General features: G+C 48.7%; 1 protein-coding gene across 5 annotated transcripts in view; it reads right to left on the reverse strand.

Annotated features, from left to right (window-relative positions):
- The window catches only part of sox5 (SRY-box transcription factor 5), a 278,595-nt gene that overhangs the window by 97,243 nt on the left and 163,566 nt on the right, over positions 1 to 17,786 (reverse strand). For 3 of the 5 annotated variants that reach the window (XM_078420000.1, XM_078420001.1, XM_078419998.1), the window contains exon 7: positions 9,472 to 9,601. In XM_078420000.1, the coding sequence (XP_078276126.1) occupies positions 9,472 to 9,601 (130 nt within the window). The remainder of the gene's footprint in view (positions 1 to 9,471; positions 9,602 to 17,786) is intronic. The other 2 variants (XM_078420002.1, XM_078419999.1) reach the window with 1 other exon arrangement.

Genomic DNA, 17,786 nt, shown 5'->3' on the forward strand with positions numbered 1-17,786 from the left:
GGTATCGTTGCCCCACGGGCAACAGCATATTTTTTTTCAGAGACAGTGGCAGGATGACGGTAAGGGGATGAGGTGGGATGTTAGCTCGCGGGCTTGTGGGGTCCCCCTTTCCCCGATCCCGGTAAACGCCACTGAACTCATCACCAGACCACGCATGACACCTCCCACAGTTCCGCTGGCAGTAGCACAGGAGTGTGAGTGCCCAAAAACCACTAAGGGGCCCGGGAATGGCCTGGTACTGATACTGACTGACCAGGTATTGTACCAGGGGGTGCACTACGCGGTAGCCTCGGTGATTTTAAACCTCACCGAGGTGCGGTTGCCGGAGTGGTGCCCCAGGGAAACTGAAAGACTTACCGGGTATATCAAGGAGAATGGAGAGACCGTTACGTGCGGGTGGGCGAGCAGGACCCAGCCGCAAGCTGCTAGGAGGACGTGCCCCCCCTCCTCACCGAGTAGACTGTGTTTTATATTGTCCCCTTTTAAAATTTGTATAAACTAGGTTTTTGTATTCGAATTTGTGAAGGAATGTAAAAAAAAAAAAAATGTATCGTTTTACTGTTGTATTGTTTTCATGTCCTACATTGCAGCTGACACCAGTAGGAGGATGGCGGAGGCATCGGCCTGGGACAAGGTGTAGGTGTATATGTCCGATATGAAAATGTACATGTAATATAGTTTTGCCCGGGACACGGGCAGTAAAGATCAGCCTAAGAGATGGGGACTGTACGTTCGCAATGAAACACTAGTTTAGTTAAAAACCTCAGGGGTCTGGATATGGAGAATCGGGAAAACATTGCTCAACCACATTATTTAATTGATTCGATAAGCTGGGGTTATGCAAATCAACAGGAGGGACTGTAAGATTTGAGAAGTTTTCCCTCATTTGAAAAGCAACGCAATACCAAAGAGCTGCAGTTTGGACATTTTAAACGGGAGACTGGGGCTGATAGCGGAGAAAGGCTGCGGTCAGATTAACAAAGGATGTCACAATCTGTGGGTCCTAAAATGGCCGCAGGACCTCGTGACCAGCCACAAAAAGGTAAAAACCTTACATCCCAGTCTCGAGGTTTTCTGCAAAGCCATGGCCAGAACAAAGGATGGGTATTGGCCATGCAGAAACCTACGAAACCAGGTCGGAGTCCAGACACTGGGGCGCTGACATCAGCATACTCACAATGCCCCAAACCGACCTAAATAGTTCATCTCAGTGAGAGGGCACATAGCCCATAGAAAACTACCTGGTAGGTGATGGGAAACCAGTTAACACCCATCACCTCACAATGAAATCCCAATTTACACCGTCTGGCCATCCCCGGTATCCCGGAACATAAGGCAGATCAGAAGATAAAACCTCATACATATCTTTTGAACAAAAGGATTCCAAGATCTGGCGGGAGATAGGACGGGTCAGAAACAGTATAACTGGCCACTACTTTGGGTGAAAAAGTTAAGACGGACAGGAGGCAAGAAGCGCAGAGAAAACCGGGTTCGAAGTCTGAAGTCAAGAAGAAATACTGGAAGAAGAAGCTGAAGCTAGAAGAAAACCTGCAAGAAACGCAAGCAGGCAAGAAAACGAATGCAGGAGGAAGAAAAGACAGGCAAGAAAAACGGATGCAAGAGAGAGGAACAGGCACGCAACTCGAGGAGAAATACTGCCAAACGAACAGCCAGTAACCCCAGTAATAGCCCCATGGTGAGCATGCATTCCAAATCCTACATATCCTGGACATAGTTTAGTGGAGAGGGGAGGGTGGTTGTGAATAAACGTTGGGTGTGTACTAAAATATGTGTTGGTCAAGGTTGCGATGCGTCGTGCGTTCCCCATCTTACAGTCGTGTATGTGTCTTGCAGAACTGTGTTTAAGAATTCATAAGTAAAAGGTATTCGTGTATATGTCTTATAGAACCGTGTGTGTTTTATGATTCATAGTTATAAGTATTCGTGCGATTCGGTATGTGTTTCATAGACATGTATTATAGAACTGTATAAGTATTCATGGACAATAGTCCCAAGTGCTGAATAAAAGCCTTTTTAATTTAAACCCTGGTTTTAAAATCTGGTCTGGTTGATTTTTTTCTGCACTATAAGAGCTCCTGCATCTAAGCCCAGTGTTTAGAACCGTAAGGGGTGAGTGGGTCGAACCACTCACGGGGAACCAGTGTGCACGGCCTGGTCAAGGGATCAGAGCAAGGCACGGGGACCTTAGGTCGGGCGAAAGCTCGGCGCAGAAACCCCTTACAACTCGCCCCCCCCTGCAGGACCTATACATCAAGAGGTGCAGATCCAGAGCAAGCAAGATCATGAGGGACCCCTGCCACCCCAGTAACGGACTGTTCCAGATGCTACGGTCAGGCAAACGCCTCCGCTGTCACGCTGTGAAAACGGAGAGGATGAGACGGAGTTTCTTCCCACAGGCCATCAGGACTGTTAACTTTTATAACTCCTGGGACTAAATTTTGTCTTCTCTGTATTAACTGTATTAACTTTATTTATATGCTGTAACTGTAATTCTTTTTTGTGCACAATCCGCAGGCATTGCCACTTTCATTTCACTGCACATCGTGTATGTGCATGTGACAAATAAACTTGAGTTTAAAAATACTTAAAAAATACCCAATGCCTTGGCCTCCGTCCGAGGCAATGGAATTCCACAGATTCACCACAGGAAATGGCTGGCATGGACAAGGTGGGTCAAGGGGCCAGTTTCCATGCTGTACAGCTCTATGACTCTACGTGGCAGACTCCTGAACATTTAGTCAGTAACACCACCCAGTCACAAGAGCACTCTCCAATCTACCAGTTCCTTATGACATGTTGCAGTCACAGTATCCCTATTCCTACTCAATCTCTCCTTGTAGGATAACATCGCCATACAACTACTGACCTGGTGAATCTACACACAACTATCTCCAAGCTAAGTGCATCCTTCCTTAGACCAAGTCCAGTCACTGTACTCCGGGTGCAGAAACACCACGGCCCTCTGGCGGCACGATGGCGCAGCGGTAGAGTTGCTGCCCAACAACGCCAGAGACCCGGGATCGATCCTGACTACGGGCACTGTCTGTACGGAGTTTGCACGTTCTCCCTGTGACCAGGTGGGTTTTCTCCGGGTGCTCCGGTTTCCTCCCACATACTTCAAAAACGTGCAGGTTTGCAGGTTAATTGGCTTCAGTAAATTGTCGTAGAATCATAAGAGTCATAGAATCATACATCATGGTTTTCCGGCCCAACTTGCCCACATTGACCAACATGTCCCATCTACACTAGTCCCTCCTGCCTGCTGGAACGTAGGAAAGAACTAAAGCACGGGGTGATTGTTGGACGGGGCGGACTCGGTGTTCCGATGGGCCCGTTTCTACACTGTGTCTCTAAACAAAACTAAACGAAACTGTGCAGGTTCAGCAATATTTCCTCCCTCTTATTAATCCACACGATTTGCAATAAACGGCAGCATAATATTTGCTTTTCCATGACAGTATCTGCGTGTTCATCTTCAGCTTCATGTGTACCAGAACCTCTGTAGCTACCAGGACACCAACAAATACTAGTTACTCGTCATTTTGCAAAATAAAAGTTTTTTTGTCAAAGTATTCCTTCTTCACCTGCCATCTTCATGCCCACTTATTTACCTGTCAATATCCCCCACGGAGAACATCAGCCTCCTCCACACATCACTTTCCCAACTCGTTTTACATCATTAGCAAGATACACTCTGTCCTCTCTCTGTCGCTGATATAGATCGCAAATAAGGTCTGGATAGAGTAGATGTTTGGAGGGATACGGACCGAATGCAGGCAGGCGGGACTGGGCTGTGATGGTCTGGGCTGGCGGGACTGGGCAGGCGGGGCTGGGCGTGATGGTCTGGGCTGCGTCCACAATTGTCTGCAATTTCTTGCGGTCTTGGATGGAGCTGGGACATGTTGGTCGGTGTGGGCAAGTTGGGCCGAAGGGCCTGTTTCCACACTGTATCACTCTATGACTCTATGATTCTACGTGGAGAGGATGTTTCCGCCAGTGGGGGAGTCCAGGCGCAGAGGCCACAGCCTCATAATAAATGGACGTACCTTTAGAATGGAGATGAGGAGGAATTTCTTTAGTCAGAGGGTGGTGAACCTGTGGAATTCATTGCCACAGAAGACTGCGCAGGCCAAGTCAATGGATATTTTAAAGGTGGATATTGACAGATTCTTGATTAGTACGGGTATCAGGGATTATGGGGAGAAAGCAGGAGAATGGGGTCAGGAGGGAGAGATAGATCAGCCAAGATTGAATGGTGGAATAGACTCGATGGGCCGAATGACCTAATTCTGCTCCTATCACTAATGGACATGAAATGTCTCAGGGCATAGTTGTGTTTTGTGTATCTAATACCGTAACCCCTCACAATAAAGGACCTCTACATAGCGGATTTCGGTTATAGAAACATGGAAACATAGAAAGTAGGTGCAGGAGTAGGCCATTCGGCCCTTCGAGCCTGCACCGCCATTCAATATGATCATGGCTGATCATCCAACTCAGTATCCCGTACCTGCCTTCTCTCCATACCCCCTGATCCCTTTAGCCACAAGGGCCACATCTAACTCCCTCTTAAATATAGCCAATGAACTGGCCTCAACTACCCTCTGTGGCAGAGAATTCCACAGATTCACCACTCTCTGTGTGAAAAAAAACTTTCTCATCTCGGTCCTAAAAGACTTCCCTCTTATCCTTAAACTGTGACCCCTTGTTCTGGACTTCCCCAACATCGGGAACAATCTTCCTGCACCTGGCCTCTCGAGGCAGCAACTCTACCGCTGCGCCACCGTGCCGCCTTTAATGAAAATCTATTAGCCAAATCCAAACCCATTGCCCACTTGAGTCAGACCTCTTTGCTTTCGTGCTCTTATCAATCCAGAAAGCGGACGCATATGAAAAGAGCACCATAATTATCAGGATGTAATGTGCCTTCATAATGCACAAGACAGTACGGTGTGGCACGGTGGCGCAGTGGTAGAGCTACTGCCTTACTGCGCTTGCAGTACCGGGGGACCCGGGTTCGATCCCGACCACTGGTGCTGTCAGTGTGGAGTTTGTACGTTCTCCCCGTGACCTGCGTGGGTTTTCTCCGAGATCTTGGGTTTCCTCCCACACTCCAAAGACGTACAGGTTTGTAGGTCAGTTGGCTTGGTATTAGGGTAAATTGTCTCTAGTGTGTGTAGGATAGTGCTAGTGTGCGGGGATCGCTGGCCGGCGTGGACTCTGTGGGCCCGAGGGCCTGTTTCCACGCTCTATCTCTAAACTAAACTGAACGAAGGCCACTCCCATGAAACGCTGCTTCAGTGAATGCACAGCTGGTGACAGGAATCCTGCCCCGTGCAAACTTCAGCATGCTTAAACACAACTTGCTTTTTCCAGGAACGAACGTCTACACAAATGGCTTATCTCGACACAATGCATGAACAAAAATCTCAATGAATCAAATCCATTAACCATGCATTAAATAAGGGTCCTGGGGATACAATTTATTATTGCCCCAGATTCAATATCAGAGTCAGACTAATCAGTAATATTTATTCAGCTGCAAATTAATTTACAATAACCATCAACTGTTCCAGATGAGCAGAATGATACGGCTTGAATAGCTTAATCAGTCTATGAAATCTAAAGTCTTCAAATCCCTAGATGTCTTAACATCTCATGTAAGACACATTTCGACTGGGTACAAAGCACATTATACTTGCTAAGTTCAGGGCAGACAGAAAATACAGATCGCACTTTTTAAAGTATGTTGCAATTGAATGTGATTTTTCTTGAGTGAATGGGTTTAGTTTAGTTTAGAGATACAGTGCGGAAACACCGAGTTCACACCAACCAGCAATCCCCCCTCAAATTAACTATCTCACACACAATGGGGACAATTTACATTTATACCAAGCTAATTAACCTACAAACCTGGGCTAGACACAAAATGCTGGAGTAACTCAGCGGGTCAGGCAGCGTCTCTGGAGAGAAGGAACGGGTGACGCTTCGGGTCGAGACCCTTCTTCGACCTTGACCTCGGCTGCTGTCTCTGTGTGGAGTTTGCAAGTTCCCCGTGACCGCGTGGGTCTCCTCCGGGTGCTTCAGTTTCCTCTCACATCCCAAAGACGTGAGGGTGTGTAGGCCCTCTGTAAATTGCCCCCTCGTGTGTAGGGAGTGGATGAGAAAGTGGGATAACATGGAACTCGTGTGAAGGGGTGATGGCATTGGCATGAACTGGGTGGGCTGAAGGGTGTGGTTCCATGCAATAAACTCTAAACCAAGAGCTGAGGGCATCAGACCCAAGGAGATGGAAGCACTGTACCAGAGGTAAGGTCATAACGAATAGGACTAGAATTAGGCCATTCGGCCCATCAAGTCTACTCCACCTTTCAGTCATGGCTGATCTATTTCTCCCTCCTAACCCCATTCTCCTTCCTTCTCCCCATAACCTCTGACACCCGTATTAATCAAGAATCTATCTATCTCTGCCTTCGAAATATCCACTGACGGCCACCACAGCCTTCCGTGGCAAAGAATTCCACAGATTCACCACCCTTTGACTAAAGAAATGTCTCCTCATCACCTTCCTAAAAGAACGTCCTTTTATTCTGAGGCTGTGCCCTCTGGTCCTAGACACTCCCCCAAGTGCAAACATCCTCTCCACATCCACTCTATCCAAGCCTTTCACTATTCCGTGTGTTTCGATGAGGTCCCCCCTCATTCTTCTAAACTCCAGTGAGTACAGGAGTCCAGTGAGTGAGGTACTCACATTCCCCTCAAGGTAACAGAGCTAGCAGGCAGTGGAGTCACAGCCAAACTACCCTCAAAAGCCCGAGTGTTGCAAGTAACAGCAGTCGAGATAATCGCAAGTCAGAGTATATTGGAGTATCTTTACGAATCTTTGGAGTAGGCAAAGGCAGGAGTGGAATAGCTTTTTACTTTCAAACAATCCCTGCAAAGAGCTCATCACTATGTGTTCAAAGCACATCAGGTAATCCCACAGCCTAACGCGATGTGCAGATACCACTCGATTTCTCTCGGTCTAGGCGGTCATGTTTTATCACAAAATGGCTGCAAATGAGCTGCTATCTTCGAAAAGACTGGAGCCATACGGACTTAAGCGGCTCAGATATGCACATCATTAAAGATAAGAGCTCAAACTTATGATGCTTTAAGCAAGCATGTGGATCCGAGGGCCTGGAAATAGGGATAGAGAGAACCGAGGCAAAAAGGTCTTGCTAAATCTTCACAAGTCGTCTGTAAGGCCGCAATGAGAAAATCCGTTTGTGTTTTCAGCTCCTTAGTTTTGGAAAAGCGCCAAGGTTCTGGTGAAGGTGCAGAAACGAGGCATTAATTACTGCAGGACTCAGAGTCTTTCATCACGAGCAGAAATTGGCTTCGCTTTTCAAAAGAGTGAAGTTAAGAAAGAGATCTGCTAAAAATGTTCAAAACGATAAGAACATTTCATGAAGTAAATAAGGAAAAGAAAGATCCACTACTCGCTAAGACAGAAACTAGTTGGGCCATCCTTAAAGGTCAACAGCTATTGAATGAAGATCACATCAATTCCTCATTCTATTTCGCCACATCTCTTGAACTTCATTCAATACTGTGTTCATTAGTCTGGCTCAGGCTCACAGTCAGTCAGATTGTGCAAAGGCACGGATTACTGATGCGTGTCGGTGACAGGCAGCACAGCGGTGCAGCGGGTAGAGCTGCTGCCTCACAGCGCTGGAGGCCAAGGGTTCAATCCTGACCTCGGGTGCTGTCTGTGTGGAGTTACAATAGACAATAGACAATAGAGTTTGCACGTTCTCCCTCAGTTTCCAGGTTTACGTTTCCTCGAGGTGCTCCCGGTTCCTCCCATGTCCCAAATAACGTGGGGGTCTGCAGGTTACTTGGCCTCTGTAAATTTCCCTTATTGTGCAGGGAGTGGATGAGAAAGTGGGATAACATAGAACTAGTGCGATTGATAGTCGGTGTGGACTTGGTGGTCCAAAGGGCCTGTGTCCATATCTTTCAATCAATTAATTAATTAATCTTCTAAGGGATTAATACATTAAATGCCTCATTTGAGGAAGGATATTCTTGCTATGGAGGGCGTGCAGCGTAGGTTCACTAGGTTAATTCCCGGAATGGCGGGACTGTCGTATGTTGAAAGGCTGGAGCGATTGGGCTTGTATACACTGGAATTTAGAAGGATGAGGTGGGATCTTATTGAAACATATAAGATAATTAGGGGATTGGACACATTAGAGGCAGGAAACATGTTCCCAATGTTGGGGGAGTCCAGAACAAGGGGCCACAGTTTAAGAATAAGGGGTAGGCCATTTAGAACGGAGATGAGGAAGAACTTTTTCAGTCAGAGAGTGGTGAAGGTGTGGAATTCTCTGCCTCAGAAGGCAGTGGAGGCCAGTTCGTTGGATGCTTTCAAGAGAGAGCTGGATAGAGCTCTTAAGGATAGCGGAGTGAGGGGGTATGGGGAGAAGGCAGGAACGGGGTACTGATTGAGAGTGATCAGCCATGATCGCATTGAATGGCGGTGCTGGCTCGAAGGGCTGAATGGCCTACTCCTGCACCTATTGTCTATTGTCTATTGTCTATTGTCTATTACCAGAGACATAAAAGAAACAAATCTGTCAGTCTGAAGAAGGATCTCGACCCGAAACGTCACCTATCCACGTTTTCCAGAGATGCTGCCTGACACGCTGAGTTACTTCAGCACTCTGTGTCCTTAGAGGAAACATGTGATTTTATATTATCATGTATTAAAACAAAACACATTACTGCAAAGATAGACACAAAGAGCTGGAGTAACTCAACGGGTCAGGCAGCATCTCTGGAGAAAATGTATATGTGACGTTTCAGGTGGGGACCCATCTTCAATTTCCTCCAGAGATGCTGCCTGATCTGCTGAGTTACTCCAGCGTTCTGTGCCCATCCTTGGTATAAACCAGTATCAGTGGTTCCTTTTTATTACACTTTACACGAAGGGTGGCGGGTGTGTGGAACAAGCTGCCGGTGGAGGAAGTTGAGGCAGGGCTATCCCAACGTTTACGAAACAGTTCGACAGGTGCATGGATAGGACAGGTTTGGAGGGATGTGGGCCAAAGGCAGGCAGGCGGGACTTGTGCAGATGGGACATGTTGGCCGGTGTGGGCAAGTTGGACCGAAGGGCCTGTTTCCACACCGTATCACTCTGTGAGTCTAGGATACTATTACTGCAATCTGTGTGGTCGCACGATCCAAGCTGCAGCTCGGGAATAAAGAATGGTTTATTTTCCCTTCTGCAATAGATTCACATGACACCAGGAGATAGCGGCTGGCTCAGATCACTTCATCATACCCGGGCTTATTCATCATCAGAGGCCTTGCAGCCTGCCTTGCCGACAGACTCCTAACAACATGTGGCGTTCGGCGGGGCCAGCTGTTCGCTCGGTATTGTGGTCACGCATCCCGCACACTTACTGCATCCCCCGGGCTTGTAGGAGAATCCTGGCGGCAGGAGGAATCCTTGCTGGGCCGCGGCGGCTGCCAGAGCCCTCTGGTCCGGTGGGAAGACGGGGATCATCAGCGGGGGCAACTGACCCTGGACCTGCTGGAGATGAAAGACAAATCAACAGAGGTAGAAAGCATCACTCCCCAAACTTCCAGTAGAACGCGTCACTCCTAATGTAATGGAGCGCAACCGTTGGCAGCAGTCACAACAGCACGCTGTTCCCTGTCCCATGGAGGCTTGATGATACACCAACCGGATTATCCGTGTTGCCGGACCAACAGACGTCACGGACTCTGAGGGGATTCCCAACGGCACCGGAACGTTCCGGTCTGCCTAGGCCGCCGAGCTATGGGAGCGGATCTGCCGGATCCAGCCAGGCCGGGGTTCCAGAGCCCCCAGCCGCAGAGGGGCAAGCTGGACCCGCCAATCGGCCGCGGACGTCCCGGTGAGGCCGAGGCGCCGCATTTACCGAGGGGGATCTCCAGTGCGCGCTCTCATAATTTAGTCCGGATTGAAGGAGGTGCCGGGTGACCGGTTGCTGGGAAATCGGTGGTGGACCGGTGCTAATCTGGTGGTGGGCGGAACCATACAATAGACAATAGACAATAGGTGCAGGAGGAGGCCATTCAGCCCTTCGAGCCAGCACCGCCATTCAATGTGATCATGGCTGATCATTCTCAATCAGTACCCCGTTCCTGCCTTCTCCCCATACCCCCTGACTCCGCTATCCTTAAGAGCTCTATCCAGCTCTCTCTTGAAAGCATTCAGAGAATTGGCCTCCACTGCCTTCTGAGGCAGAGAATTCCACAGATTCACAACTCTCTGACTGAAAAAGTTTTTCCTCATCTCAGTTCTAAATGGCCTACCCCTTATTCTTAAACTGTGGCCCCTGGTTCTGGACTCCCCCAACATTGGGAACATGTTTCCTGCCTCTAACGTGTCCAACCCCTTAATAATCTTATACGTTTCGATAAGATCTCCTCTCATCCTTCTAAATTCCAGTGTATACAAGCTTAGTCGCTCCAGTTTTTCAACATATGACAGTCCCGCCATTCTGGGAATTACACCAACCTTTAGTTGGAACCCAGAGGCAATGAGTTCAGATATGATTGTACAGTCACAGAGTCACAGAGCATGGAAACAAACTCTTCGGCCCACCTGGCCCTTGCCGACCAAGATGTCCCATCAACACTGGTCCCACTTGCCCGCCTTTGGCCCTTATCGCTCTAAACCTTTCTTTTCCTTGCATCTGCCCAAATGTCTTTTAAATTATGTTATTGCACCTGCTTCAACCACCTTCTCTAGCAACTCCTTCCATACACCCACCACCCTCTGTGTGGAAAAGCTGCCCTTCAGGTTCCTACTAAATCTTCCCCCCATCACCTTAAACCTGTGATGGGCGGTAGAGTTACTGCCTTACAGCGAATACAGCGCCGGAGACCCGGGTTCGATCCCGACTACGGGTACTGTCAGTACGGAGTTTATACGTTCCCCCCCGTGACCTGTGTGGATTTTCTCCGAGATCTTTGGTTTCCTCCCACACTCGAAAGACGTACAGGTTTGTAGGTTAATTGACTGGGCAAATGTAAAAATTGTCCCTAGTGGGTGTAGGATAGTGTTAATGTGCGGGGATCGCTGGTCGGTGCGGACCCGGTGGGCCGAAAGGGCCTGTTTCCGTGTCTGAATCTCTTAACTAAACTAAACTAAACTATGACTTGTGGTTCTTGTTTCCCCTACTCTGGGTAAAAGACTGCAGTAGGAAGCGTGGTCACATCTCCCGCACCTGACTGCATTTGCTTATTGAACTAGGCAGTAAAGATCTAGCTGGACAGTTGCATGGATACGGGTTGTTCACCCATATTCTTCAGCATGGAGGGTAAACATAATGAGATTTCTACAAAGGACTCTAACCTCTTCACATCACAAGATAACAATGCAATTGAATCTTGAGAGAGTTTTTCATTTTACGTCTTTCGTAAACTTCGGACAGCAACACAGTGTTCAGCCAACTAACTGACGCTAAAGATGACACCAAAGTGGGTGGTATCGTGATCAGTGAATATGATTATCAAAGTTTACAGCAGGATCTTGATCTGCTGGACTAGTGGGCTGAGGAATGGCAAGTGGAGTTCAATGCAGATAAGTGCGAGGTGTTGCATTATGGGATGGGCATCACATTAAATGGCAGGGGCTTGAGGAATGTTACAGAGCATCGTGATCTTGGAGTGCAGCTACAAAGTTCCCTGAAAGTCACGTCACAGGTAGACAGGGTGGTTAAAAAGGGCTCTTGGTACATTGGCCTTCATCTGTCAGAGAATTGAGTGTAGTAGTCAGGACAGTTATGTTTAGGGGTGCCAACTATCTCACTCCCAAATAAGGTGACGTCACTGCCCTGCACCCCACGTGACCTCACCCAACCAGCGGCCACGTGCATCAATGGCAGCCGCCCGGACTGGGAGGCGGGTTGCTATGCAACCTCCGTTAGGCGGCGCCCAGGCCTCTGGGACTACACTGTCCGGACCTACACTGTAGACACCAAGATTTTAACCAACATCCGCAGTTTTTTTCCTTCTACATTGTCCGGACCTACAGCGTCCGGGCCTACAGAGTCAGGAGGGAGGGAAACCAGATCAGTCTGAAGAAGGGTCTCGACCCGAAACGTCACCCATTCCTTCTCTCCAGAGATGCTGCCTGACCCGCTGAGTTACTCCAGCATTTTGTATCTACCTTCAATTTAAACTAGCATCTGCAGTTTTCTTTCCTACACATCTATTATAAACCCACTGACTCCCACAGCTATTTAGACTACACTTCTTCCCACCCTGCTTCCTGCAAAGACTCTATCCCCTGCTCCCGATTCCTCCGCCTATGCCACATCTGTGCCCAGGATGAGGTGTTCCATACCACGACATCGGAGATGTCCTCATTCTTTAGGGAACGGTGGTTCCCCTCTTCCATCATAGATGAGGCCCTCACTATAGGGTCTCCCCGACATTCCGCAGCTCCGCTCTTGCTCCCCCCCTCCCCGCAGTTGTAAGAGGGACAGAGTCCCCCCCTCCCCCAGTCCTCACCTTCCACCCCATCAGCCATCGCATAAATCTACTCAAATCTATGGTGGTGGACATGGCCCCTTGACCTCCTGACTTGGAGATAAATGGCGCCCCACTGCAATACCAAAGGCAGCTCCAGCATAGCTGGCACGAGAAGCAGATATTGGGAAGCTTTGCCAATATGTCATACAAAAAGTCACTTTGTAAATGATCAGTTACTGCGCAATTATCGCAGAAAAATACTGAAAAGTGTTATGGCATCCAAAGAGAAACAGGCAGCCAAATAGATTTAGAAAAAAATATTGCATCTCGGCTTGTTTTCAATCTTAGATATTTAATAGTATTAACGTCAGGACTTACAGGACTTTGCAGCTTGAAAATGATGGTACGATCTTTTTAATGAATGTGGAGGTGGGGATTGATTAATTTTAGTCTCACCAATTAAGCCCGCCAGTGCTTTTCCATTAGACAGCGTGAACACAAAGATCAGGCAGTTGTCTTCATGCCCACACGCAGAAAGAGACGACTTCTGATCTCGGGTAAGACGCTGCAAAATTCTTCAAAGACGTTTAAGGAAGAAATCAGAAAATGCTGTAAACACTCAGCAGGTCAGGCAGCATCTGTAGAGAGCAGCGACTTTAGAATGAGCTGGAGGAACTCAGCGGGTCAGGCAGCATGCGTGGAGGGTAGGAATAGGCGACTTTTTTGGGTCGGGACCTTTCTTCAGACTGGAAGAGATTTTCCCGACCCCGAAACGTCGCCTGTCTATTCCCTCCACAGATGCCGCCTGCCCTGCTGAGTTCCTCCAGCACTTTGCATTTTGCCCAAGGCTCCAGCATCTGCAGTTCCTCGGTCTGAAGAAGGGTCTTGACCCGAAAGGTCGCCCATTCCTACTACCCAGCGATGCTGCCTGTCCGGCTGAGTTACTGCAGCATTCTGTGTCTATCTTCGGTGTATACCAGCATCTGCAGTTCCTTTGTCTCTAAAGCAATATTCATGGGGAGAACGCTCCCCCCATGAATATTTTCACCACCGTTTGGTTTTATTCCTTCCAATCGATCCTGGCAAACAATGTTTTTAACCCCCCTGTGCATCTTATGTAAGAGTTTTGGAATTCCTGCATTGGCGATTTTCAGATGCACGATGACAAATTGATGAGCATGTGTGATGGGGCAGAGTGGTGGTGTTGCTGCCTTACAGCGCCAGAGACCCAGGTTCCATCCTGACCATGGGTAGGGTTACCAACTGTCCCGTATTAGCCGGGACATCCCGAATTTATGGGACCGTCCTTGTCCCATATTAGGCCAGGGGGGCGCTGTAGGCCCGGACACTGTAGGCCCGGACACTGTAGGCCCGGACACTGTAGGCCCCGACACTGTAGGTCCGGACACTGTAGGTCCGGACACTGTAGGCCCGGACAATGTAGGCCCGGACACTGTAGGCCCCGACACTGTAGGCCCCAACGCAGAAGGTCCCGACAGTTTGGGTCCCGACATTCTAGGTTTCAGACATTTTAACTCCAGACAGTGTAAGCCCGGAGGCCCCGGTGCCGCCAAACGGAAGGAACATAGCAATCCGCCTCCCGGCCTGGGCATCCGCCATTGGTGGATCGGGAGCACGTGTCCGCTGGCTGGGTGAGATCACGTGGGGCGCGGGGCGGTGACATCACCTTGTCCCGTATTTGGGAGTGAGATAGTTGGCATCCCTAACCACCTCTGTACCTGCGTGGGTTTTCTCCAGGTGTCCCAGGTTCCTCCCACACTCCAAAGATGTACAGGTTTGTAGGCTAATTGGATTCAGTAAAATTGTAAATTGTCCTCGGTGTGTGTTGGATAGTGTTAGTGTGGGGGATTGCTGATCGGTGCTGACTCGGTGGGCCGAAGGGCCTGTTTCCACGCTGTATCTCTACATTAAACTAAACTAAACACTTGTGTCATACCAGGTGGGCACTCTTTAAGTGTTGGACTTCCAAAGCAAGTGGAATTGGCCATTCCTTCCATTGACGTCAGTTACATAGAACAGTACAACACAGGAACAGAACCCTAGCCCACAATGTCCATGCCAAACAAGATGCCTGGCTAAACTAATCTCCTCTGCCTGCACGTGATCCATATCCCTCCACTCCCTGCATATCCACATGCGCTTCTAACAGCCTCTAAACCAAAGATACTAGAGGAGCAAGATAGACCACTCGACCCTAAAAACCGTAGTACGTCACGGCGCCATTTTAGTAGGCAGAAACTTGCAGAAACATTTAAAAAGAAAAATAACAAAAACCTGTGAATTGATAGATGAGATATATTTTGCATTTTAATGGTATCATCACAAATACTATTCCTCCAAAACACTGATTACACTGCGAGAGGCAGAGCGAACGGCGGGTTTTCCTTACTAAAATGGCGGCCGTTACGCTCCTTTGCGTACTACACTTCAGTACGGGCGATTTTGACGGAGTGGTTCATCTTGCCCCTCTAGTATCTTTGCTCTGAACCCCCCCTATCGTATCTGCCGCCGCCGCCACCACCAGCAGTGTTTGGAGAAGGCTTCCGATCGGGACTATTCTTTTTGTCCAGAGATCCCGCCTGACCCGCTGAGTTACTCCAGCACTTTGCTTCTTTGTTCGATACATACCAGCATCTGCAGTTCCATCCTACACATACTACCACGACCACCCCTGGCATCGCGTACCAGGCAACCGGCACTCTCTGTGTGAAAGACTTCCCCAGCACATCTCCTTTCAACTTTCCCCCTCTCATCCTAAAGCTTTGCCCTCTCCACACTGACATTTCCAAAGGGTTTGACTGTCACACTGGCAGTTACACTGAAATGTGAAATCCATCTCTCATCCCAAAGTACCTTTGTTAAATCAGTTGCACTTTGGCCATTTACCATTTTCCCCTGGTAATTTTTATAGGAAGCTTACTGTGATAGAGGTTCATTTCACAAAAGTAATGGGATGGTTTCTGCTAAAGTTATGGCAAACGCACTGGACAATGATGTTCGGCTGGCTTAGTGCCCTGGCTGGTAGAGCTGCTGCCTCACAGCGCCAGAGACCAGGGTTCAATAGACAATAGACAATAGACAATAGACAATAGGTGCAGGAGGAGGTCATTCGGCCCTTCGAGCCAGCACCGCCATTCAATGTGATCATGGCTGATCATTCTCAATCAGTACCCCGTTCCTGCCTTCTCTCCATACCCCCTGTTCGATCCTGACCCCGGGTGCTGTCTGTGGGTGGAGTGTGCCCCTGTGACCGCCTGGGTTTTCCCTCCGACTGCTCCGGCTTCCTCCCACATCCCAAGGGCGTGCGGGTTTGTAGGTGTATCGGCCCTCTGCGCACTGCCCCGGGTGTGCAGGGAGACGATGGGGAAGTGGGATAACGTGGAACTAGCGTGAGCGGGTGATGGGTGGCCGGCGTGGACTCGGTGGGCCGAAGGGCCCGCTTCCATGCTGTGTCTCTCTAAAACTCTAAACCCCTGTACGGAAAACCATTCTCTATGACTGAATGGGACGGAGTAGCCTGATGGGCCGAACGGCCTAATTCTGCTCCGATCACTTATGGACATCTGGTCTGCCAGAGATTCCAGGAAAGCTCCCTTTGGCTTCCAACGTTGCCGAGTCCTCCTTCAATAAACTCCTGCCGCCTTTTGTGAATCCTTGCTCAATAATTCAACTGATTATTCGCCGGCCTTGTCTCTCCCTTTTCTTGATTGAAACCGGTTGGTTTCTTTTTCTTTCACACACCGTCACTTCTCAATAACGATAAAATGAAATTGCAGTTGAACGCACATTTTTTAAAGGCTCATAAAGTATGCCTTCAGCATTATCACAGCAAACAAACCTCCTATTCAGGAACAATATCCCTGTTGTATAATGTCCCCTCATCCATCTTCCCTCTCTTAAAATAAATATTTATGGAGCGGGGAATGTTTAGAATGCAAATGACACATTGGTGTGGGTGAACGGAAGACAATTATCCTTACGTTGAGATGTTATGTTACTGAGTATGTGTAGGTGGAGCCTTGTATCTTGCTCGGTGATACCTGACCCCAGCAGCTTGTTCAAAGCTAAATGAGAACATTTTTTTAATTCCCCCACAGCCATCCTAAAGCAAGACCTGAATGAGCTTAGTTTAGTTTAGAGATTCAGCGCGGAAACAGGCCCTTCGGCCCACCGAGTCTGCACCGACCAGCGATCCCCGCACATTAACACTATCCTAGTCACGCTAGGGACAATTTACACTTCAAGCCAATTGACCTACAAACCTGCACACCTTTGGAGTGTGGGAGGAAACCAAAGATCTCGGAGAAACAACACGCGGTTGGGGGGAGAACGTACAAACTCCGTGCAGACAGCACCTGTAGTCAGGATCGAACCCGGGTCTCCAGCGCTGCAAGCGCTGTAAGGCAGCAACTCTACCGCTGCGCCACCGTGCCGCCCTGCTCTTTAAGGTTTATTGAAGAGTTTGGCTGAGACTTTGTTTCCATCTTCTTTTCCGCCCTAAAACCTTAAAATACATGTCACTAACAGGGAAGTCAGAACAACATTAGATAGATGCTCTAGGGGCTAGTGGAATCAAGGGATATGGGGAGAAGGCAGGCACGGGTTGTTGATTGGGGACGATCAGCCATGTTCACAATGAATGGCGGTGCTGGCTCGAAGGGCTGAATGGCCTCCTCCTGCACCTGCGTTTCTATGTTTATGTTTCTAACAAGGTGGTGCAGCGGTAGAGTTGCTGCCTCACAGCGCCAGAGACCCGGGTTCGATCCTGACTACGGATGCTGTCTGTGCGGAGTTTGTACGTTCGCCCCGTGACCTGCGTGGGTTTTCTCCGGGTGCTCCGGTTTCCTCCCACACTCCTAAGCCCTGCAGGTTCGTTGATTAATTGGGTTCGGGACAAATTATAAATTGCCCCTAGTGTATATGATAGTGCTAATGAACGGGGTGATCGCTGGTCGATGTGGACTCGGTGGGTCAAATGCGCGGTCTCAGTGGGCTAAAGCGTCTGTTTCCACGCTGTATCTCTCTAATGCTTTAAGTCTAAAGTTGAACGTTTTTATCCAGAGGACTGTTCACGGAGTTTGCAACAAATGGAAGCTAATCGTACAGAAGCATTTAAAGACAAGGGAGAAAGAAATAGAAGGTAGAACATAGAACACTAAAGCACAGAAAGAGGCCCTTCGGCCCATGATGTCTGTGCCAAACATGATGCCGTTAATCTCATCTCTGCCTGC

The sequence above is a fragment of the Rhinoraja longicauda genome, chromosome 23, assembly GCF_053455715.1.
Source record: "Rhinoraja longicauda isolate Sanriku21f chromosome 23, sRhiLon1.1, whole genome shotgun sequence".
In the NCBI taxonomy this organism is placed as follows: domain Eukaryota; kingdom Metazoa; phylum Chordata; class Chondrichthyes; order Rajiformes; family Arhynchobatidae; genus Rhinoraja; species Rhinoraja longicauda.